The sequence below is a fragment of the Scyliorhinus canicula genome, chromosome 6 (assembly GCF_902713615.1).
Source record: "Scyliorhinus canicula chromosome 6, sScyCan1.1, whole genome shotgun sequence".
In the NCBI taxonomy this organism is placed as follows: Eukaryota; Metazoa; Chordata; class Chondrichthyes; order Carcharhiniformes; family Scyliorhinidae; genus Scyliorhinus; species Scyliorhinus canicula.
In genome coordinates this window covers 147,378,083-147,402,393 of record NC_052151.1, presented here as the reverse complement: position 1 = coordinate 147,402,393, position 24,311 = coordinate 147,378,083, and the positions used below count along the sequence as shown (strand labels likewise).

Genomic DNA, 24,311 nt, shown 5'->3' with positions numbered 1-24,311 from the left:
CCGATTACAGTTTATAATATCCGATTGAACAGCTTAATCTGGTTTGTTTGGGGAGGGGACGTTTTTCACTGGAGTAACTTAAACATTCCCAATGTTGCCAAACTAATGTGTAAATACTCAACAGCAATTTTTTTCTCTTTTGAGGGTCCAAACCCTAGGATATTTAACTCTTTCCTCATGTCTACCTCCTGTATCACCCCGGATAGAGAGAGCCTTGGGTAAAGTGAGTTTAAAAGCAGCTAGAAGGAATTGTAGACTCTCCCAGTGTAGGGGTCCGGTTGTCTGTTGCCGACTCAGGAAAAGTGATAGCCACTTAACTTCTTACCCTAACCCTTTTCTATGTCTTTTCCATAATAAAGGGTGCGGAATTCATCAGGATGGAGCCTTTCAGCTGTTAAGGGAGGCTGGATCGGCTGGGGTTTTTTGTTTTCCTTAGAGCAGAGGTGGGGGAGGGGAGATGTGATTGAGGTTTAAAATTGGGGACGTAGATAGGAAGAAACATTTCCCATTAGTAGAGGGGGCAATAACCAAGGGCATAGATTTAAGGTGAGGGGTTTTGAGGAAAACGTTTTTAACCCAGCGGACAGTGGGAATCTGTAACTTACTGCCTGAAAGTGTGGTAGGAAGCGTTTAGATGAGCACTTGAAACACCATGGGGAGTTCCTCCGCAAGTGCGGAGAGTCGTAAAGGCTGCCGTGAAACTGGCCGTGTTTCACGGCAGCCTTCACGCCCGTTCCCGGGACCCGATTCTCCAACCCCCCCCCCCAAATCGGGGCTAGGAGCGGGACCCCGGGAATCATGGTGTCGCGGCCTTAACGACCGTCGTTAAGGCCGCGCGGCAAGATGACGCGTGGCCGGCTCCAACCCGCGCATGCGCGGGTGACGTCCTCACGCCATTGACAGACCCGCACATGCGCGCTTCCGCATTTCTCCACCTCCGCCCGACAAGATATGGCGGCTTGATCTTGTTGGGCGGCGGAGGGGAAATAGTGCGTCCCATTTGGACACAGGCCCGACGATTGGTGGGCACCGATCGCGGGCCTGTCCCCTCCCGAGCACAATGGTGGTGCTCCCGCCCCAAACGGGCCTCTGGATGCCCCAAACGGGCATCCAGCGCCCGTTTTTACGACGGCAGCGAGTAGGTGTGTTTGCTGCCGTGAAAAAATGGGCATAAAGGCCCGGCCGCTCAGCCCATCGGACGCGGAGAATCACCACCCGCTGTAAAAAACGGTGAGCGGCGATTCGTGACGTGGGTTGGGTGAGGGGGGAGGGGAGAATAGAGGGAGGGCGTGAAAAATGTCGGGAGGCCCTCCCGCTATTCTCCCAACCGGCGTGGGGGCGGGGAGAATTGCGCCCCATGGGCAGGATTCTCCGTTACACCAGCCAGTCAATGGGGTTTCCCATTGTGGGGTAGCCCCACGCCGTCGGGAAACCCCCGAGCACTGGCATAACGGAGAATCACGCCGGCGGAGAATCCCGGCCCAATGCAAACAAGGCTACAGATGAAGTGCTAGGAAATGGCATTAGAATAGGTAGGTGCTTGATGGCCAATGCAGACATGATGGACGAAATGGCCTCTGATAGAAAACTGTATGACTTTATGATACTGTTGATGGATTCTGCTTTTGGCAATTTTGAAGGCATTCTGAGCTGATTGTCGCTTTAATCACATGCTGTCTGAAAGTGGATGGACTCAACAGGATGACTTCATATGGTAGTATGGCTGAGACCAAGAATTCTGGTGGGGGCTACAGGACTGAATCCACATCCCTACATTTCTTGGGGGTAAACAAGCTTTTAGCAAAATTCTACTAATCAGAAAAAAAATGATAATGGATATTAACCTTTGTTAAAGCGTCAGTGTGATAGCATGGCAATAGAACATATTAAATGCAGCAAATCATAATCCAAATACTGTGGATGTTGGAAATCCAAAATAAAAGCAGAAAATGCTGGAAATACTCAACAGGTCAGGCAGCAATAGTGCGGAGAGAAACTGAGCCAATGTTTCAGGTCAATGACCTTTCATCAGGAGTTCTGATTAAAGGTATCAACCTGAATTGTTGGGCAGAATTCTCCCATGCCCTCACCAATTCCCCACGGGATCTTCTGCTGGTATCCGCACTGGTGGATTGCAAAATCTGGTGGTGACCGGCTTGAAACTGATAGCAGGATGGAAATGAAAGCTCGGCCGGAATCCCCAAGCCCAATTCTCCACAGCGTCAGCAGGAAAACATGCTAGTCCAGAACATGTCTGGAACAATGTAGTGTGCAGAAGTTGGGGCTTGCCTGAAGAAGGCGTGGGGCTGACACCAGAGTTTGGGATAGAACATAAGAACTAGGAGCAAGAGTAGGCCACTGGCCCCTCAAGCCTGCTCCGCTATTCAATAAGATCATGGCTGATCCTTTCCACTTACCCGCCGCTCAGCATAACCCTTAATTCCTTTACTGTTGAAAAATCTATCTATCCTTGCCTTAAAAACATTCAATGAGGTAGCCTCAACTGCTTCACTGGGCAGGGGATTCTGCAGATTCACAATCCTTTGGGTGAAGAAGTTTCTCCTCAACTCAGTCCTAAATCTGCTCCCCTTTATTTTGAGGCTATGCCCCCTAGTTCTAGTTTAATTCACCAGTGCAAAGAACCTCCCTGCTTCTATCTAGTATCTGCCTTTCATAATGTTATGTGTTTCTATAAGATCCACCCCCCCTCATTCTTCTAAATTCCAGTCAGTATATCTGAGTCTACTCAGGCCACCAGTGACCCTGGAACACGACAGCAGTGAGTGGGAGGAAAAGCATCTATCAGGTGATCTTCCAGCTTCAGTCTTTGTGGAGGTCTGTCCTCCGGCCTCAGCGAGTTCCTGCAGATCCATCTTCTTACTTCAACTGTAGGTCAGTGATGTTGGATGCCTTTTAAATATGGCACCTCAATATGATGGCGGACCGTGTGTAATCAAGTACGTCCAATCACTGAATACGGTGCTTAACCCCTGGCTGCATCGTTAATTAGGTTGGGTGTGAGAAGATATGGCATGGTTTCCAGTCAGCCTCCACAGCTGTAAATACTCCCTTGCCCCTGACACGGGACTTAGTCTCAGATGAGAGAATTCTGCTCTTTAACTCTTTGCAAATACTGTCAGATTTGCTGAGTATTCCCAGCATTTTGTGCTTCACTCGGGGCTGGTTTAGCACAGTGGGCTAAATAGCTGGCTTGAAATGCAGAACAATGCCAGCAGCGCGGGTTCAATTCCCATACTGGCCTCCCCGAACAGGCGCCGGAATGTGGTGACTGGAGGCTTTTCACAGTAACTTCATTGAAGCCTACTTGTGACAATAAGCGATTATTATTATTATTATTATTATTATTATTATTATTATTATTTTATTAGATAAATGCAGTACCTCTGCTGAGCTGATGAATGGGAATTTAGTAGAAGGTTGGAATTCTTTAGCACCCTAGTGAAGTGATATAGACTTATATAGTTTCACCTTTGGACCTAAATCTGAATGCAAAATGGTGTTATCTTGGTTCACTGTGTATTTGTGGACATGGTGTATAATCCCTATGCATTAGAATTGACCTGTAGAGGTTGGATGTTGAAGAGAGGAAAAGGTGGAGGGCAAGTGAGCTCCGCTTACTCCTCTCCAATACCACCTTTTTCAGAAACTTGGTCATGTAGTCTTTAGACCAGAGAGATGCACAGAATGTAGGAGCATATTGAAAGAGGTGACAGAAAAACAGAATGAGAAACTGAGGTGTCAAAACTGCCATTATGGGAGTTGGCCTTGCAAATTTAACTAAAACATATTTCAGTTATGGTCAGACATGTTTATTCAAATTGTAACCCAAAGTGCCACACTGTATTCTGCCTTCTGTCACCATCTTTAATGTTCATTTTAGCATAATTGTTTTTCTGTGCATTTAGGGTAAATGCCCAGGTTTTATTCCTTCTCTCCCTGGCCAGATACACTCCAAAAGGTGAGCATAACATCTGTGGCACAGTGGTTAGCATTGTTGCTTCACAGCGCCAGGGTTCCAGGTTTGATTCCTGGCTTGGGTCACTGTCTGTGCGGCATCTGCACGTTCTCCCTGTGTCTGCGTGGGTATCCTCTGGGTGGTATGGTTTCCTCCGACAAGTCCCGAAAGGCATGCTGTTAGGTAATTTGGACGTTCTGAATTCACCCTCCTTGGACCCGAACAGGTGCCGGAATGTGGCGCTAGGTGCTTTTCACAGTAACTTCATTGCAGTGTTAATGTAAGCCTATTTGTGACAATAAAGATTATTATTATCCCAACCAATGACTCCTGCAGCCCGATGTCTAGTAATATAATGCTGAATGTTACCATAGTGTTTGTTACCATACATATTAAAGGCCTGACTGTTCTCGAAAAAAAGCAACTGCAGCATGTCTAAATTGAGATTAAGACCACTTGACTCTGAAGACCAAATAATTCAGCATTAAAAAGAGCTTCTAAAGAAATTTATTAAATTATGTATTTCCATAAAACTTGTAGAATCCCAAGAGAATGTTCGCCAACCCAGGATTGTCCCGAATTGAAATACTTCTGATCTGCAGCGGCCTCGCCATGTTAATTCCCTCTCTCCTTTTTCAATGCCGTGACTTTTGTTAAGTGTAGTTATGTGTGCAGTGATTGTTGTATGGCCGTTCTTGCCCAAGTGACCATTCCGAGATTGTGAACATTAGTAGCTTATTTAACCATAAGGAACGTTGCAGAGGACCCCAATCTAGTTCTCAAATGACGTATTACAGTACTCACTGAAGACTGATCTGCAATGGAAAGCCTGGCTGATTCTTCCCTTGGACCACAAGACTGTGCCATTCGCAGTGCGTCTAATTGCCCTGAGTGATGTCAATTAATTTGGCAAATAGCGTGGATTGAACCTTTTTTCATAATTTTGAATAACACATTGGTCACCAAGCCATTGGCTGGAAATTTCCTTGAAGCTGCTCCTGTAATGTTGCTGCAAGTATTATGGATAGTGGTGGTACTGGAGCATTTCCCTGCTACTGTGCCATGTGACTATGCGCAATCAACTGAGGTACAATCAATATCATATTTTAGTGAATTACTGATGTGTTGCATTTATACTGTAGCTGCAGATTCTGGTAAAGAGAAATGTAAAGGATGAAGAGAAGCTATTGTACTTTATAGGGCAGTCCCAGATTGTGAACATTATGCTGGCCTTTTTGTTCTGTAAATGTTAATTGCTTTATCCAAATAAAAATCATTCTGTTCAATACCACATTTGTGTGATGTAAAGAGCTCAAGCCAGAAAAGTGCCTGTCTTGCATGTTGCCTCTACACATACATACACATGCACACCAGACTGTTTCACAGTGCAATAAAACAAATCAGGAATCTCACCATAGGTAGACAATAAGTGTTGGCGAAGAATCAAACTCCAGTCTTTATTGTAGTATAGAGGGATATAATTCCATAGAGCCTAAAATAAATCTGTGAAATAGTATCTCTTGTAGTGTTGGGTGCTATGCATCTGGGGTGGGATTCTCTAATCCCACGGCAGAGTGTCCACAGAGTCGTAAATGCTGTCGCGTTTTACGATGGCGGGTACAGGCCGCTCCCGCGTCTAATTCTGGCCCTTACAGGGGGCCAGCACGGCGCTGGAGCGGTTCGCGCCGCCCCAGCTACAGATCCTGGCGTGAACTGGGCGCTGCGGAATCCGCGCAGTTGTGCCGGTGCCAACGAGGACATGCGCAGTGTGCTGGCACCAACGCGCGCATGCACAGTTTCCTCCTTCAACGCGCCGGCCCCGATGCAACATGGTGCAGGGCTACAGGGGCTGGCGCATAGGAAAGGATGGCACCCCCACCATCGAGGCCGGCCCGCCGATCGGTGGGTCCCGATTGTGGGCCAGGCCACATCGGAGTCCGCCACCTGACCCTTAACGCCGAGGTCCCGCTGGCCCAGAGCAGGTTAGAACGCCGCCGGCGTTACTCGCCTCTTTTCCTCATTAGGGCCGGAGAATTGGCGGGACGGCTGCGTACAGCGGCCCTCGACCAGCACCACGCCAACCACGCTGGCGCCAATGGCGCCGATTCTCCGCACTGCGGAGAATCGCGTGCCGACGTCGGGGCGGCGTGGCCCGTTCGCGGGGAGTCTCTGGCTCGGCACGGGGCTGGGAGAATCCCACCCCTGGTGTTTTGAAATATCTATGGTATCTCCATGTAAATATCGCAGTACACTTGTTAATTCTAATTGATAAATAAGTCATTCGTTTTTGCTTTGGTGAGGTGGAGGATTTTCAGTCTGTCAAGAAAAATAATTAGCAGGAAAGAAATAAATAATTAAAGTTTAGCTAAAACAAAAAAACAATCTTTTTCAGTTGAAACATGGTTTTGCCCTGCAACAAGTTTCTGCATGTAGGCTTTTGAATTTGATATTCAGGTTTGTATGGAACAAGCCCAGGATCATGAAAAGTTTTCAGAAGCATTCCATCAGTGATAGGCAGTTGAAATCTGATATACAGAAGAAGGTAAGAATCTCGGTCAAAACATGATCACATTTCTCCATAGCAAAATCAGATTCTTGTTCAGCATCTTCCAAAATAACCCATTCATGACTGACAAGCAGTGCTGAAAATAGAGCCAAGTGAGAGGGAAATAGTGCCGCGGAGTGCAGTGGAGGCCGGGACGCTAAATGGCTTCAAGGCAGAGATAGATAAATTCTTGATGTCGCGAGGAATTAAGGGCTACGGGGAGAATGCTGGTAGGTGGAGTTGAAATGCCCATCAGCCATGATTGAATGGCGGAGTGGACTCGATGGGCCGAATGGCCTTACTTCCACTCCTATGTCTTATGGTCTTATGGTCTAAATAGTAAGATAGGAGACAGAGAACAGGCTACACAGAGAACAGGCTGATAAAGAAAGCAATCAAATGAAGATGATTATTTTGATCATGATTTCTGATGAAGGGTCAAGTTTGGGCAGATTCTTGTGGAAGTGATTGGGGTTGAGGTTGCTGGCTAGAGAGTGGTGAGACCTCGCATTGTCTCTTTTCGAGAAGGTCCGACTCGGGCAGATAACTGGACAATGGCGAGCCAGCCGCACTCATTGGGAGTTGTCAGCCAATCAGAGGCTGGCAGCGTTTCTGTGCTCCGCAGCACCACTGGAGAGGCAGTGGATGCTGCTGGTACAACACCCACCCCAGACCTCGATCAAGGAGGGACCCAGGCACAGGCAAGGGAGAGATTTGGTGGATTTTGGGCTGTGGGAGAGGAGGTTGAGGTGGGGTGGGATGGTGGCTTTCAGTGACTCTCCCATCCTGATGCTGGCTCCTTGGGTCAGGCACCGAGTGCCTTTGAATGAGGGACCCCACACATTAGGGAGCCGCAAGCAAACATGCAATGATTGTTATGGCTCCTGAATGGCCGCCGCCCCCCCCCCCCCCCCCCCCCCCCCCCCCCCCCCCAAACCATTCAGCACTGGGTTAATACCAATGATGGCAGGATAAGGTGCTTGGGTGAGCATTAATAGTAACAGTTGACAGTAGGGCGGGAAGGTCATCAATGAGCCTTCCCGCCTTGGACTTAATCGGGGTGGAGGCGGCTAGGTCCCCGCCTGCCACTCTATCTTCTGTCTCTGCCACCAAACTCACCACAGAGGGCACAAGATTCTGCCTGCCAGCTATGTTTTTCTGCACAGATGCTCCCTGGCCTACTGAGTATTTTCTGTTTTTTTTTATTTTGGAAGGCTGCACAGTTGTTAGCACTGCTGCCAAAGTGCCATGGATCTGGGTTTGATCCTAGCCTTGGGTGACAATCTGTGTGGAGTTTGCATTTTCTCCTTGCGTTTGTGTGGTTTTCCTCCAGGTTCTCCGGTTTCTTCCCACAGTCCAAAGATGTGCAGGTTAGGTGGATTGATCATGATCAATATTGAGGGCAGCTGCAACGGTTAGCGCTGCTGCCTCATGGCACTGAGGATCCAGGTGAGATTCCAGACGCGGGTCACTGCCCGTTTGGAGTTTGCACATTCTTCCCATGTCTGCGTGGGTTACACCCTCATAACCCAAGATGTGCAGGTTGGGTGGATTGCCCACACTAAATTGGCCCTTAATTGGGACAAAAAAGAATTGGGTACTCTTAGGGCTATAGGGATAGGGTGTGGGAATGTGCCTAGGTAGAGTCCTCTTTCAGAGGATCGGTGCAGACTTGATTGAATCACTGGGTCTGTACTGTAGGGAGTATATGGATTTCAACTACCTGCAATATTTGTTTTCGATATAATTATAGAAAAATAGGAGTAGGAGTAGGCCGTTCAGCTCTTCAAGCCTGCTCTGCATTGAATAAGATCATGGTTGATCCTCTATCTCAGCATTATACACCTGTGCTCTCTCCATGTCCCTTGATGAATATAGAAATCTATCTAATTCCTTACATATACTCAGTTACTTGGTCTCCACTGCCTTCTGTGGTGGAGAATTACACAGGTTCACCACCCTTTTGAGTGAGAGGTTACTGCTCATCACAGCCTTAAATGACGAACACGTATCCTAAGACTGTGACCCCTTGTTGTCGACCCCCTAACCAGGGGAAACATGCCCCAGCGTCCAGTTTGTCCAGCCCTGTCAGAACTTTATGAAGTTTCAATTAGATATCCTTTCATTCTTCTAAATTCCTGTGACTGTAGGCCCAGTTGACCCAATATCTCCTCCTATGACAATCCTGCCATCCTAGCGATCAATTTGGTGAGCCTTTGCCGCACTTAGTCTATGGCAAATATAGCACTTGGTCTATGTCGGGTATATTCTTTCTTGGCTAAGGAGACCACAATTCAGCAGAATACTCCAGGTGTTGTCTCCCCAAGACTCTGTACAGTTGCAGTAAGATGTCTTGCTTCTGTTCTCAATTTCTCTTACAATGAAGGTGAACATATCATTTGTCTTCCTAATCGCTTGCTGACCCTATACATTTGCTTTCAGTGACTGGTGTACACTGGTCCTTTGTAACATTTCCCAATCTATCAATATTTAATAACACTCTTGCCATTCTGGTTCTGCGTCCACAGTTTCATACTTATTTACGTTATATTATATCTGCCACGCATTTACCCACTCACTCAACTTGTCTAAATCACTTTGGAGCCTCATAACATTTTCATCACCATTCTCTCCAAGTTCTGTCTCATCAGCAAACTTAGACGCTTTGACAAAGTGTCCTTTCTAAATTTGAAATACTTTGTTGCAATCATATTGTACCTGTGAATAGCAATTTGTGCTGTCAATTCGTCTACCTTATTGCAAATGCCCTGTTCATTCAGGTCAGTGCCTTTAGTCTTGCCTTTTAACATTGTACACCTTTTTTTTTGTACTATGACCCTATTTTCTTTCCTCTGCCTTCCACTTTTGATTTCTACTTTTCTGCCTTTAATTTCTATCCTTGTTTTCCTCTCTTATGTCTCCCTGCTCAGTAATTGTGTTTGCATTTACAAACCAGGTGACTGTAATTATTGGGCAGCCAAGGGCTCAGGTTTCCATCCCCGCCACTCTAGTTTAAACCCTCAACAATGCCGTCCCCTGCCACTCTAGTTTATGTCCTTGCCAATGTTGAGGACCAGTTCGACATCCTGAGCTAGCGCACTATCAATTCCAGCACCACTTGACCCGGAGTCGCAACACAAAATGAATTAACCAATAATTCTTAGAAAAATACCCAAAGTCTTTGGCCCTTGGCTGCCCAATAATTACAGTCACCTGGTTTGTAAATGTAAACACAATTACTGTTTATTTATAACAAGAACTATCATGAAATATGCAGCAAATACAACTGGTTAATTATTAACCAATTCCTAATTCCCCACTCACCTCCATTCTATATTCAATAAACATATATCTCAGTTTGAGGTTTTTACTGTGGATTCAGGGCCAGGATTATCCCCTACCCGGCGGGGTGGAGTGGCGGCATCCACTCCGGCGTTGGGCCTCCCCAAAGGTGCGGAATTCTCTGCACCTTTTAGGGGCTAGGCCCGCGCCGGAGTAGTGTCCGCTCCGCCGGCCGGTGCCAAAACCGGCGCCAACGGCCTTTGGCGCTACGCCGATCGGCATCGGGGCTGGCCAAAAGGCCTTCGCCGGTTGGCGCATGCGCCGGTGCCTCAGCGGCTGCTGACATCACCACCGGCGCATGCGCGATAGGGGGGATCTCTTCCACCTCCGCCATGGTGGACGCCGTGGCGGCGGCAGAAGAAAAAGAGTGCCCCCACGGCACAGGCCCGCCCGCCGATCGGTGGGCCCCGATCGCGGGCATGGCCACCGTGGGGGCACCCCTCCCCTGGGTCCGATCGCCCCGCGCTCCCCCCAGGACCACGGGGGCCCGCTCGCGCCACCAATCCCGCCGGCACCAGAGGTGTTCCAATTCCCACCAGCGGCAGAGGCCTGTCAGCGGCGGGACTTCGGCTCATCGCGGGCCAGAGAATCGCTGCGGGGGGCCCGCCGATTGGCACGCCGTGATTCCTGCTCCCGCTGATTCCCGGGTGGGGGAGAATTCCGGCCACGGCGGGGGCGGGATTTACGCCAGTCCCGGACGATTTCCCCGAACTAGCAGGGGGTCGGAGAATTCCGCCCCAGGTCTCTGTAGTTTCGGAACTACGGCAGACTCAGCCTTTCTGGAGAGAGAGCAGGTTGCTTTTGTTTGCAGCCTGAAATATAGCAGTTGTACAGCTTCCCTGGAGAATCAACAGAGAAGAGAGAGGTCTTTGAGAATCATTCCACTGGGGTGGGATCCAATCACCTGTTATGGGGCAAAGCATAAGCTTTAGGCAAATTCATTCGCCACCAGCCAATCAATTGAACCGAGTCCCATCTCTCTCTCTCTGGTGACGGAAAGTCTGAGGTCCCTTGTTCAGACTAGCAGAGTGTTCTCTCCTGAAACGTCTGAATTCCTCACTCCTCTCTGCTGCTTGACTTAAAGACACATTCATTAATCACCTGTGGATCAAAAATGATGACGCCAAAGTAAAAGAAAGGGGAAACAAGGGAATAAACAGGAAGGATCCATATCAGACTCAGTCAGAAAGTGTTAGTAATAAGATGTGAAAGTGCAAAACTGAATGATCAAACAGCTTTGATATAGAAGGGTCCTTTTAATATAGGAAAAGAGAGTGGCACATTGTACAGACACTTTTTTGAGTTTATGGGATTCCATCATAAAGGCTTATTTATTTTTTTCATTTTGTTGTGCATTTCTAGAATTTCCTATTACTCTGGCAAGGTTGAATGGTGATTGGTAAAATTATAGTTTGAGAATATAAATGCATAACTTGGGGAGAAAGGAAAAAGATGTACCTCGGGACTCGGATCAATAACTCCAATGGGCTTTCCTTGTCCCATGCAGCTGTTGAGAGAGAGAAGCAATATTAACATTTTACCCTGTGTAGTTCTTATCAACTTATCTGTTCAGTAAAATTCTGGAGTTTCTGAAAAACGAAATTTCATGATGCCTTACCTGATGGCTGTTCCAGCATATTCTATTTTCAATACATTTAGCCATTGGGGTTTAAAATTTAGTGACATGTAAATGAAAGAAATATTAACTGGATGAAATCATTTTGTCAATGTTTGGTTTAATAATTGTTTAATAAATGTCATGCACAATATTGCATTATTCAGAAAATTAATCCTATTTCAAAACAATAAACAAATCATTTGACTCGTAATCAATTTACATTTGCTTTTTCATATTTCTACTATCGTGATCCTGTTTCCCAAGACGTGCTTGGAGAAAACAATAACTTTAGATTCACTGGAGGTACAACACAGTAATTATCGCCTTCAAACAAAATATATGTGCATTGTCCATGAAAATTACAACATGCTTCTGTAGGAGTTTAGCTGTGAAATTTTAGCTTCTAATATCGTATATAAAACTTTCAAGTTTCATTTCAAAACACCTTATTTTCCTCTTCTCTTCCCTTCTCAAAGTCTCATGATCAGATCTCCATATATTTGACATTGTTGTGACCTTTTTCTTGAGTGGTATTTTCATATATTACGATGGAACAGAATTGTAAGTAAATATTTCTTTTTTTTGTTTTAGACACAGACCATGAATTACGTTGGGCAATTGGCTGGGCAGGTGTTTGTTACCGTGAAAGAGCTATACAAGGGACTAAATCCTGCCACTTTATCTGGCTGCATTGACATCATTGTTGTTCAACAACCAGATGGCAGTTTCCAGTGCTCCCCATTCCATGTTCGATTTGGAAAATTAGGCGTTCTCCGCTCCAGGGAAAAAGTGGTAAGTAAGCAGCAGCCTTTTAATTTATTACAGGTTAAGACGAGAAATTGCCTTGCAGGTACTGCATAACAAGCTGAAGTCAAAGCTTGTTTTATTGACACAGTAGATGATCAAACTGTCCTTTTGCTGCTGGAGTTTAGTTTCTAGTCCAATGAATTTGGGTATTCCGATTGAATTTGCAGTAGCCACAGCACATTATATAAATAAAAGGCATACAATTGGAAATCCGATGCCTTGGATAATTGCAGGAGGGGGTAATTGCTGATGGTGCATTGGCAGTGCTTTAATAAGTCTAGGGTTATGGCACATTTTGAAGCTGTATTGATGTTGGAGGGGCAGTTTTATACCTTTTGTTCAGGTTCCCTATCTGTTGGGAGTGTTCGATTGATAAGGTGTGTACTGCAAATGGCTTTCTAACTAGTTACCTGGTCATGTGTACAATGGCCAGAATTTTCCACAATCTCACCTTTATGTTAGAGCAGTCCACCCACCCTATTCTTGTGTCAGGAGGTGGCAATGGAGGCAGGCAGATGGTGAGCCTAGCATGTTAGGTATATTTCTGTTTACTGGGAAATTTCCCCAGTTGTATTCATTGTTGTTAAGCGCTGTTACTCCCACCTCTCATGCACCCCCTCATCCCTTGTTTCCCCCTCATATTTATTTAGTCCCCTCATGATTATTCACACAGTATAATATAATATCATAACATTGAAGGCCATGATGTGGAGATGCCAGCGTTGGATTGGGGTGAGCACAGTAAGAAGTTTTACAACACCAGGTTAAAGTCCAACAGGTTTGTTTCGAATCACCTAGCTTTCGGAGCACTGCTCCTTCCTCAGGTGAATGAATCCACCTGAGGAAGGAGCAGTGCTCTGAAAGCTAGTGATTCGAAACAAACCTGGTGTTGTAAGACTTCTTGCAATAACATTGAAGTCTTTGAAATGCTCATGTAATAAAAAAAGCAATTCGAAAAACATTGCCCTTTTTTCTGTTTCGTAAAACTTTCAGGTAAACATAGACCATGAGGTAATTTTGAAGAAACCCACACCTCTTAATTTTGTGTGAATAAACATGCAGGCATTGAAAAACCACTGCAAAGAAAGATTGAGATTGTGGCATGGTAATAAAGCTGTCAGTCAAACAAAGTTAGCAGTTCCCTTTGCAACTGTGTAAACAACCTGCTGCTGCTGGGATGAGTATGTTCGTCATTCTTGGAGCCGAGCCAAGCATCCGTAATGAGACGATCTGACAAAACAAATATCATCTGGTAATTTGTTCAGCCTGCTTTTATTGATTGAATTTCTAGGAATGGAGGTGGGAATTCCAGAAATGGGTCCTGACTGCAATTTTTAATGTCCTTCTGCCTCCTTTCTGAAATCAACGGTGACATGACAGTCCCAATGTATAATCCTGGTGGGGAAACAAAATGTTAGAAAATTTGATGATTAAGTTGATGATTGCTTTTTCCAATGACACTGAACATCCATCATAATGAGGATAATAATTCAATGATGGATTCTTTCAGCCAATTAAATTCTCTAAGAAGGGATGTATTTGCACAATCTTCAATAAGTTTATTGGCTTCCCACAGTCTTACAATTGTCATACCATCAAACTCCTTAAAGTCTTGAATAGCTGATGGTATTATCTATTGAAACAAATATAGTAATGAGCTAACCAAAGTATTGTACTAGATTGGATGAAGTGAGAATAATGCCTGGAGGAAATCTGAATTTGTGCTTACTTTAGCAATTTGGAGCTGTACCTGTAACAGACTGGAGCCTAGGGGTAAGTGAGCAGGCAAAGGTTGATTTTAATATTAAATTAATCTAAAATCCAAACTTAGTTTGCTCAGCTGCATTTGGCTATTTGAGAACAGAAATCTACAGCAGAATTCTTATGTTTAGAATTGACTGTTCTCTCAGAAAGAGATTTATAACCAGTGTATACACTGAACCTTTAGGTAGTCGGGAGGTTATAGAAGGTATGTACAGATGTTATGCTGAAGAGCTTGTGTCAATAAAAATTTGATGAACCACAGTTGCTCAAGGTCTGAGTGACAAAGTGGGTTAGCATATTTTGCTTCAGTTTTAAGTCCTGAGTGTAATCTTGGCAGAATTTAATGGAATCCTCTCACCAACTCATCTCTCTCTGAAAGCTATGAATCTCCAAATGGAGCATCCAATTCTTTTTTTTTTTCCAATTAAGGGGCAATTTAGTGTGGCCAATTCACCTCCCCTGCACATCTTGGGTTGTGGGGGTGAGACCCATGCAGATACAGGGAGAATGTGCAAACTCCACACGGACAGTGACCTGGGGCCGGGATTGAACCCACGTCCTCAGTGCTGTGAGGCAACAGTGCTAACCACTGCGCCACCATGCCTCCACAAATCTCCAATTTAAGTGATTACCCAGAATTGAATTGAGAATGTCTGCATCATAAAACCATTCTAACATTCCAATATGAAGTGGCACAGCGTTGGCAATGCCTTACAAAAGACCACCAAGGTCGCTGGTATAGAAAATACACAAGGTCTATGTACAGAAAAGAGTGCTCGAGATCAGTCAGTTTTTGGTCGAAGGCAGTGCCATTCTGTACTTAATTTGGATTTCTATTGCCCAAGGTGGAATGCACTAATGTGCTGTATCAACGGACTAGTGATCTAATATTGAAGCTTGGCTCAAATCTGCAAATTTTGTTTAAATTCATTGCTTGATGAGTCGAGCGATTTCTATCCATTCCAATAGAATACAGCCTAATAAAATTAAAAGAAGCATTTATTTTATAGACCCAATTAGAGATTTCCTCATCTAAGTATAAATTACAAATGGATTTCTGGAATGCACATTGTAACCATACAATGAATTAATTAGAATTTAGCATTAGTATGATGGCTACCGACTGCAGCAATAAGCAAAACAATGCTTTTCTTGGTGCCTTTAAAGACACAGCATTGTACAAGTGCATAAACCAAACATTGATTTCTACAATTTAAATATGGAAGTACCAGATGCATTTCAAATAATTTGACAAGTGAATCAGATCCAGAGCACTATGAAGTACAAGAACTGTGGTTGAGACCAATAGCTGGTCTGGGGCTGGTTTAGCACAGTTCGCTAAAAAGCTGGCTTGTAATGCTGAACAAGGCCAGCAGAGCGGGTTCAATTCCCGTACCGGCCTCCCCGAACAGATGCCGGAATGTGGTGACTAGGGGCTTTTCACAGTAACTTAATTGAAGCTTACTTGTGACATAAGCTATTATTATTATTACTAGATGTATGCATGGAAGGTTCAAGTAATGTGTGTCCAAACAGAAAAATGTATCGGAATCTTTCATTTAAAATACCATTTGCAGCTCTAGGTTTGAAATATACATAATAAATATTTATTAATTTTTAGGTGGATATAGAAATCAATGGAGAACCTGTGCAACTGCAGATGAAGCTTGGAGACAATGGGGAGGCATTTTTTGTTCAAGAGGCAACAGAAAAAATGGTAAGTTCAATACAAATCAAACGTTGAAAATCAAGGCATGGAAAATAGAAGCAGGAGTCGTCCATTCGGCTAAATAAGCCTGTCTCGCCATTCATTACGATTGTGGGTAATCATCAAATTCAATACCCTGCTTCCCCCCACCACCACCAATATCTTTAGCCCCAAGTGAGATCTAATTCCTTCTTGAAATTACACAATGTTTTGGCCTCAACAAGTTTTGTGTGGTAGCAAATTCCACCGATTCACCACACTCTGGGTGAAGACATTTCTCTTCACCTCGGTCCTAAGAGGTTTGCCCCTTCTCCTCAAACTAGTTCTGGAATACCCCACCATTGGGAACATTCTTTCTGAATCTACCCTGTTTAATCCTGTTAGAATTTTCTAAATTTCTGAGAACCCTTCTCATACTTCTAAATTCCAATGAGTCTAGTCCTTGGCTACTTTGTCTCTCCTCATATGACAGTCCCACCATCGTTGCTGCACTCCCTCCATCTCAAGAACAGCCTTCCTCAGATAAGGACATCAAAACTGTAGACAATACTCCAGGTGTAGCCTCACCAATTGCCCCGTACAATTGCAGTAAAATATCCTTATTCCTATACTCAAATCCTCTCACTATGAAGGCCAATATACTATTTGCTTCTTTCCTGCCTGATGGACCTGCACACTTACTTTCAGCGACTGATGCACGAGAACACCAAGGTCTCGCTGAGTATCCACCTCTCTCAATTTATACCCATTCAAATAATAATTTCCCTTCCTATTTTTGCTACTGAAGTGGATAACCTCACATTCATCCACATTATACTGCTTATGCCTACTCACTCAGCCTGTCCAAATCATGCTGAACATCTCTGCATCTTCCTCACACCTTACCCTCCCACCCAACTTTGTATCATCTGCAAATTTGGAGATAGTACATTTAGCTCCCTCATCAAAATCATTACAATGTGAACAGCAAGGGTTCCAGTACAGATCCCTGCGGTACCCCAATAGTCACTTCCTGCCAATCAGAAAAAGACCCATTTCAACTCTTTGATTCCTGTCTGCTTTCTATCCATTTCAAAACACTACCCGCAATCCCATGTGCTTTAAATTGACTAGTAATCTGCTATGTGAGACCTTGTTGGAAAGCATTCTAAATAAACCATATCTACTGGTTCTCCCTGGTCAACTCTACTTACAGCTTCAAAGAAATCCAGTAGATTTGTCAAGCATGATTACCCTTTCATAAATCCATGCTGACTTTGTCTGATTATACCACTGCTGTACAAATATTGTGCTATGAAATCCTTGATAATGGTCTCTGGAAACTTCCCTACTCCCGATGTTAGACTCTCTGGTTTGTAGTTCCCTGGTTTGTCTCTACATCTCTTTTTGAATAGCGGGTTTACATTAGCTACCCTCCAATCTGCAGAAACCATTCTACAGTCCAAAGAATTTTGGAAAATGACCGCCAACAGGTCTACTATTTCGAGAACCCTTCCTTAGGTAATCTGGGATGAAGCTTAACAAGCCGTGGAGATTTATCTCCGTTTAATCCTATTAATTTCACCAAAACCATGGGCGTGAAGCCCGCCCCTGCCGTGTCCCGAATTCTCCGGCACCGGAGATTCGGCGGGGGCGGGAATCGCTCTGCGCCGGTCGGCGGGCCCTCCCGGCGATTCTCTGGCCCGCGATAGGCCGAAGTCCCGCTGCTGTCATGCTTCTCCCGCTGGCGTGGATCAAACCACCTACCTTACCGACGGGAGCAGGCGGCGTGGGCGGGCTCCGGGGTCCTGGGGGGGTGCGGGGCGATCTGGCCCCGGGGGGTGCCCCCACGGTGGCCTGGCCCGCGATTGAGGCCCAACGATCGGCGGGCGGGCCTGTGACGTGGGGCACTCTTTTCCTTCCGCCTTCGCCATAGTCTTCACCATGGTGGAGGTGGAAGTGACCCCCTCCCCTGCACATTCACGGGGATGACGCCAGCAGCCGCTGACGCTCCGGCGCATGCACGGACTTCCGCCGGCCGACAAAGTCCTTTCGGCCCTGGCTGGCGTGGCGCCAAAGGCCTTCCACGCCAGCCGGCTCAGTGATTTGGCCTCCACAGCCTTCTGCAGCTTCACCACCCTCTGGCTGAAAAAATTCCTCCTCATCTCTGTTTTAAAGGACCATCCCTTTGCCAATTTGTATGCATCTTTGCATCTAATACTATCTCTAATTTCCCTTGTCAGCCATGGTTTGGCTACAGTTCCCTCTCCACTCTTGCGTCCAATAGGAATAAACAACTTTGAGTTCACCTGTTCGTTCCATGGTAGCCTGCCTGCCATTGCCTGTCCACTGTCTTTCCTTTCAGTAATGTTTCACAGTCTGTTATAGCCAACTCTGAAATCCTCCGCCTCACGCCACCTTTTCTGACACGTATGTTGTTTCTACACTGACTAGCATGTGGCACTGATAGTATATCCTGTGATAACTACCTTTTGAGGTCATACTTTTCAGTACTACTAGGGGCTGCTTTAGCTCACTCAGCTAAATTGCTGGCTTTTAAAGCAGGCCAGCAGCACGGTTCGATTCCCGTACCAGCCCTGGTGTTGTAAGACTTCTTACTGTGCTCGCCCCAGGTTGGACTGGGGCGAGCACAGTAAGAAGTCTTACAACACCAGGTTAAAGTCCAACAGGTTTGTTTCAAATCACCAGCTTTCGGAGCACTGCTCCTTTCTCAGGTGAATGAAGGAGGGTATCCTTCAGCTGAGGAAGGAGCAGTGCTCCGAAAGCTAGTGATTTGAAACAAACCTGTTGGACTTAATCTGGTTTAATAAACTATCTGGGCTATAGACCATAAGTTTGCGTGTTTATTTTTCCAAATGCTACCCATTCCCTTTTCTCCAATTCATTGGCATTGTATTTCTAAACTGCATTCTGTATATTTATATAGGGACTGCTTGGGGCAAGATTCCTATATATTTATATAAAATATTTTTAATGTTGAACCACAGCATTACGTCGCCAGGGGTAACGACCACTTGATCAGCTAAATAATCATCTGATTAACCTCTATAGTTCACGCCTCCTTTTACCAGCCATGTTTCAAGAGACTAAGAAAGCTCGATCAACAAATGGAAACCCTATTTTAAAAAAAAATGGAAGAACCTAACCTCCTAAAGAGACTTCAATGACTGAACTACTCCCTGAGAGCACTTTGGTAGCATATCCCTCGCCCTCCTTCAGTTAATGCAACAGCATCAGGAATAGCATTCTATTACTGATTGCTACCTTTATATAATAGAACATAGAACATAGAACAGTACAGCACAGAACAGGCCCTTCGGCCCTCGATGTTGTGCCGAGCAATGATCACCCTACTCAAATCCACGTATCCACCCTATACCCGTAACCCAACAACCCCCCCCTTAACCTTACTTTTTAGGACACTATGGGCAATTTAGCATGGCCAATCCACCTAACCCGCACATCTTTGGACTGTGGGAGGAAACCGGAGCACCCGGAGGAAACCCACGCACACACGGGGAGGACGTGCAGACTCCACACAGACAGTGACCCAGCCGGGAATCGAACCTGGGACCCTGGAGCTGTGAAGCATTTATGCTAACCACCATGCTACCGTGCTGCCCCAAATGCCACTCTTTCCTCCCTCCCCCTCCCCTCACGGACAGGGTGACTTGACTGACCCCGATTCCCTAGCACAAAATCATGCCTTCCCAGCTGGATCGAGAACATACTGGTCTGTGGAGAATCGGGTGCCAGCGTCAAGGCGGAGTGGCATCGGTCGCCGTGGGGATTCTCCGGCCCCTGTATTTGTACTAGCAGGAATTCCGAAGACCTGAGTCAGCTTCAGCTGACAGTAATTACCAGTTCTAACTAACTACATAATTAACTAATTATGCATCTGTCACCATTAGACACTGTTTACCATTAACACTGAACTGAACTAAATTTTTAACCCTTCAAATTCCCTCACTCACCAAATTTCCTAAGTTTAGGTATTCTGCAGAAGCAATTCCCTGTAGAACCAGACTCTGTGCTACATTTAATTCTTCCACTTTCAAAGTACTTTTCCATCCATGATTAGCAATTATGGTAGTTGTTGGGGCCAAATGGATCTCCTGTGCATTGAATTTTTCAGCAATTTTTAAGAGCAGTCTAAGTGTAAAATACGTCAGTCTCTGCTTCCGATGGAACCATTCAGAGTGGACGCAGGATTGCCTTTTGGAAAGTATGAGTTCTGACTCCATGATGGTTAATGAATTTTAGATAGGATGAGAGCAGAAAGTTAGTAAAGGTGACATTGAGAAATTTCAGTCCAATGATAATAGTGTAGATATTACTTTTGGCAGCAGTGTAGTGAGTTGAGCAGTAATGATTGATAATGCTGAGATGGAAGTAAACATTCTTATGATAGGTATGGTGTGGAGAAGAAAGCAAACCAGTAAATATCTTGAGATAATTACCCAAACTGAATATATAAGCCTGGGCTAGTCATGCACCTTGTCTTGTATTAGATGATTCACCTATATTTCAGGCACATTGAAAACTAAAAGTATAGAATCTGTATCTAAATGCACGTAGCATTTGGCACAAAACTGATTAACTGGCAAATAGAAATGAAAAAGTATGACCTGATAGCCATTACAGAAGCATAGCTACAGATGACCTAGATTGGAACATGACTGTTGAAGAGTATGTGATGTTTAGGAAGGACAAGAAGTTAAGTGGAGGTGTGGCTTTGTTGCCCAAAGTTCAGGAAACCAGGATGTAGAAGCGGTTTGGGTTGAGATGAGAAATCATAAAGGCAAGAAGTCATTTGTGGGAGTGATGCACAGACCCTCCAATTTTAATTTCATGGTAGGACAGAGTCTAAAGAGATAATGAGAGCTTGTCAGGAAGGTACAGTGATGATAACTTTAATGTACATATAGATTGGAAAAATCAAATGGGCAAAGGTCGCATAGATGAGTTCATAGAATGTTCTCGGGATAGTTTCTTGGAACAGCATGTATTGGAGTCAGCTGCAGAGCAGGTTATACACATCTGGTATTAAGCAACAAGATAGGATCAATTTTTAACTTTACAATGAAGGCACCCTGAGGTGGCAGTGATGATGGGATTTTATCGAGGGGGAGAAGATTGGGTAGATGTAAACTTAAATAAGGGCAATTTATGAGGGCATGAAAAAAGAGCTAGCTAAATGAGGTTACACTGACAAATGAGGTTAACGTCAGAGAGAGAAAGGACAGATTTAAGGAGAGATTTCAGATTACACAGAATAGATGCATTCCAATGAGAAAGAGAAAAACACCAGGAGGAGTACCCAACATCCCGTGATTAACTGATTAAAAATTGGTAAAAGCATATACCTGCACAAAGGAGATGGCAAGTCAGAAGATTGGGTAGAATATAAAAAACAGCAAATAATAAAAAAAACTTAATAAGGAGTATGGACAAAAGTCAGCTAGAAATATAAAGACCTATTGAGTTTCTCAATAGGAAAATAGTTGATCAGGACAAGGCCATTTCGCCCTTCCAGCCTTCTCCGCCATTTCATTATGATCATGGCTGATTATCCAACTCAGTAGCTTAATTCCTCCTCCTGCCCCCTCCCAAATATCCTATGATCCCCTTTGCCCTAAGTGCTTTATCTAACTGCTTCTTGAAAACATCTAATGTTTTGGCCTGAAATACTTTCTGTGGTAACTAATTCCACAGGTTCATCACACTCTGGATGAAGAAATTTCTCATCTTAGTTCTAACTGGTCTACTATCCCATAGCCCCACCATCGGGAACATCTTTTTTCCACCTACCCTGTCTAGTCCTGTTAGAATTTTATAGGTTTCAAAGAGATCGCTCCTCATTCTTCTGAACTCCAGCGAATACAGTCCTAACTGACTCAATCACTCCTCATAGGTCCATCCTGCCATCCTAGGAATCAGTTGGGTAAACCTTTGCTGCACTCCACTAGAATCAGCTGTGAATGGTTAGGATCAGCAGTGAATATCTTATGATTAGAATAAACTTAACTGGATAATTGGGACATCAATAAGCTATACACATGCTAATATCTAGGTTCAAGGAATTTGATGGGGGCTGACAGTCAAATTCACAGAAGGCAGAATCAAAGTGGAACAAAGGTATAATTGCCAGGATCCTCCGAAGTAAGGGAGGACAGTTGACACCTAGAAGAATCCTCACAAGTAGACAAGCCAGATTCCAGCCAGCAGCCTGCAGGAAAAGTTATTTTTACACCTAACCTCTTGAGCCTCAGAGCCAAGGCAGCAAAGTAAACCATTGTAATGTCAGTTTAAATATCTTAGCTGAGGGCAGCACGGTGGCCTAGTGGTTAGCACAACTGCCTCACGGCGCTGAGGTCCCAGGTTCGATCCCGGCTCTGGGTCACTGTCCGTGTGGAGTTTGCACATTCTCCCTGTGTCTGCGTGGGTTTCACCCCCACAACCCACAAATGTGCAGAGTAGGTGGATTGGCTGCACTAAATTGCCCCTTAATTGGAAAAAACAATTGGGTAATCTAAATTTATAAAAAAAAAAATATCTTAGCTGGACCAGGACAAGATGTTTCCCAGATTTGAGTATTCTCCCCGTATTGTGTGGGAACTATAAGCTGGTTTTGACTTTTATAGATCTATTTAATTTGGATGTTGTTGGGGAAAAGGGGAAGTCTTGAGGAGTTCAGTGATCGTAGATATACTTTGGGAATGGGGTTCGTTCTACATAAACTGTGTCTATGTTTTGTAAATTTAATTACCTTAAATACAGTCCTGGTATATTTGTCTTTAGTTTAATAAATAGTCGTTAATAATTGTTACACAACCACTGGGCTGCTTATTCTCAGAGGTTTTGCGTGACTCCACACACCATTTCAAGAATAAACTATACACCCCAAGAATAAAGCTAGACACCCCCACAAACCAGTGTTCCAAGTTGGAATGCCCTTGCAGATAACATCAGTAACATCAGTGTCCTTGATCAATAAAGGGATCAGGGGTTATGGAGAGAAGGTGGGAGAATGCGGATGAGGAACATATCAGCCATGATCGAATGCAGGAACAGACTTGATGGGCTGAATGGCCTAATTACGCTCCTATATCTTGTAGTCTTCACAGGATGTGGAAGTTGCTGGCAAGGCCAGCATTTATTGCCCCTCCCTAATCACCCTCTAGAAGCAGTTTCCTTCTTAAACTACTGCAGCCCATAGAACGGGGGAATAGGACTGAATGGATTGTTCTGCAACAAGCTAATATGGACCCTGGAAATAGAACATAGAACATAGAACGATACAGCGCAATACAGGCCCTTCGGCCCACGATGTTGCACCGACATGGGAAGTCAAAAACTAAAGGCCATCTAACCTACACTATGCCATTATCATCCATATGCTTATCCAATAAACTTTTAAATGCCCTCAATGTTGGCGAGTTCACTACTGTTGCAGGTAGGGCATTCCACGGCCTCACCACTCTTTGCGTAAAAAACCTACCTCTGACGTCTTTCCTATATCTATTACCCCTCAATTTAAGGCTATGTCCCCTCGTGCTAGCCACCTCCATCCGCGGGAGAAGGCTCTCACTGTCCACCCTATCTAACCCTCTGATCATTTTGTATGCCTCTATTAAGTCACCTCTTAACCTTCTTCTCTCTAACGAGAACAACCTCAAGTCCATCAGCCTTTCCTCATAAGATTTTCCCTCCATACCAGGCAACATCCTGGTAAATCTCCTCTGCACCCGTTCCAAAGCTTCCACGTCCTTCCTATAATGAGGCGACCAGAACTGTACGCAATACTCCAAATGCGGCCGTACCAGAGTTTTGTATAGCTGCAACATGACCTCATGGCTCCGGAACTCAATCCCTCTACCAATAAAGGCCAACACACCATAGGCCTTCTTCACAACCCTATCAACCTGGGTGGCAACTTTCAGGGATCTATGTACATGGACACCGAGATCCCTCTGCTCATCCACACTGCCAAGAATTTTACCATTAGCCAAATATTCCGCATTCCTGTTTTTCTTTCCAAAGTGAATCACCTCACACTTTTCTACATTAAACTCCATTTGCCACCTCTCAGCCCATCTCTGCAGCTTATCTATGTCCCTCTGTAACCTGCAACATCCTCCTACACTGTCTACAACTCCTCCGACTTTAGTGTCGTCTGCAAATTTATTCACCCAACCTTCTGTGCCCTCCTCTTGGTCATTTATAAAAATGACAAACAGCAACGGCCCCAGAACAGATCCTTGTGGTACGCCACTCGTAACTGAACTCCATTCTGAACATTTGCCATCAACCACCACCCTCTGTCTTCTTTCAACTAGCCAATTTCTGATCCACATCTCTAAATCACCCTCAATCCCCAGCCTCCGTATTTTCTGCAATAGCCGACCGTGGGGAACCTTATCAAACGCTTTACTGAAATCCATATACACCACATCAACTGCTCTACCCTCGTCTACCTGTTCAGTCACCTTCTCAAAGAACTCGATAAGGTTTGTGAGGCATGACCTACCCTTCACAAAACCATGCTGAC

At 44.9% G+C, this 24,311-nt stretch overlaps 1 protein-coding gene across 3 annotated transcripts in view; it reads left to right on the top strand.

The window, feature by feature from the left end:
- lpin1 (lipin 1) overlaps positions 1-24,311 on the top strand; it is a 197,242-nt gene that overhangs the window by 85,889 nt on the left and 87,042 nt on the right. For all 3 annotated transcript variants that reach the window (XM_038800248.1, XM_038800246.1, XM_038800247.1), the window contains exons 2-3: positions 12,073-12,273; positions 15,674-15,769. In XM_038800248.1, the coding sequence (XP_038656176.1) occupies positions 12,073-12,273; positions 15,674-15,769 (297 nt within the window). The remainder of the gene's footprint in view (positions 1-12,072; positions 12,274-15,673; positions 15,770-24,311) is intronic.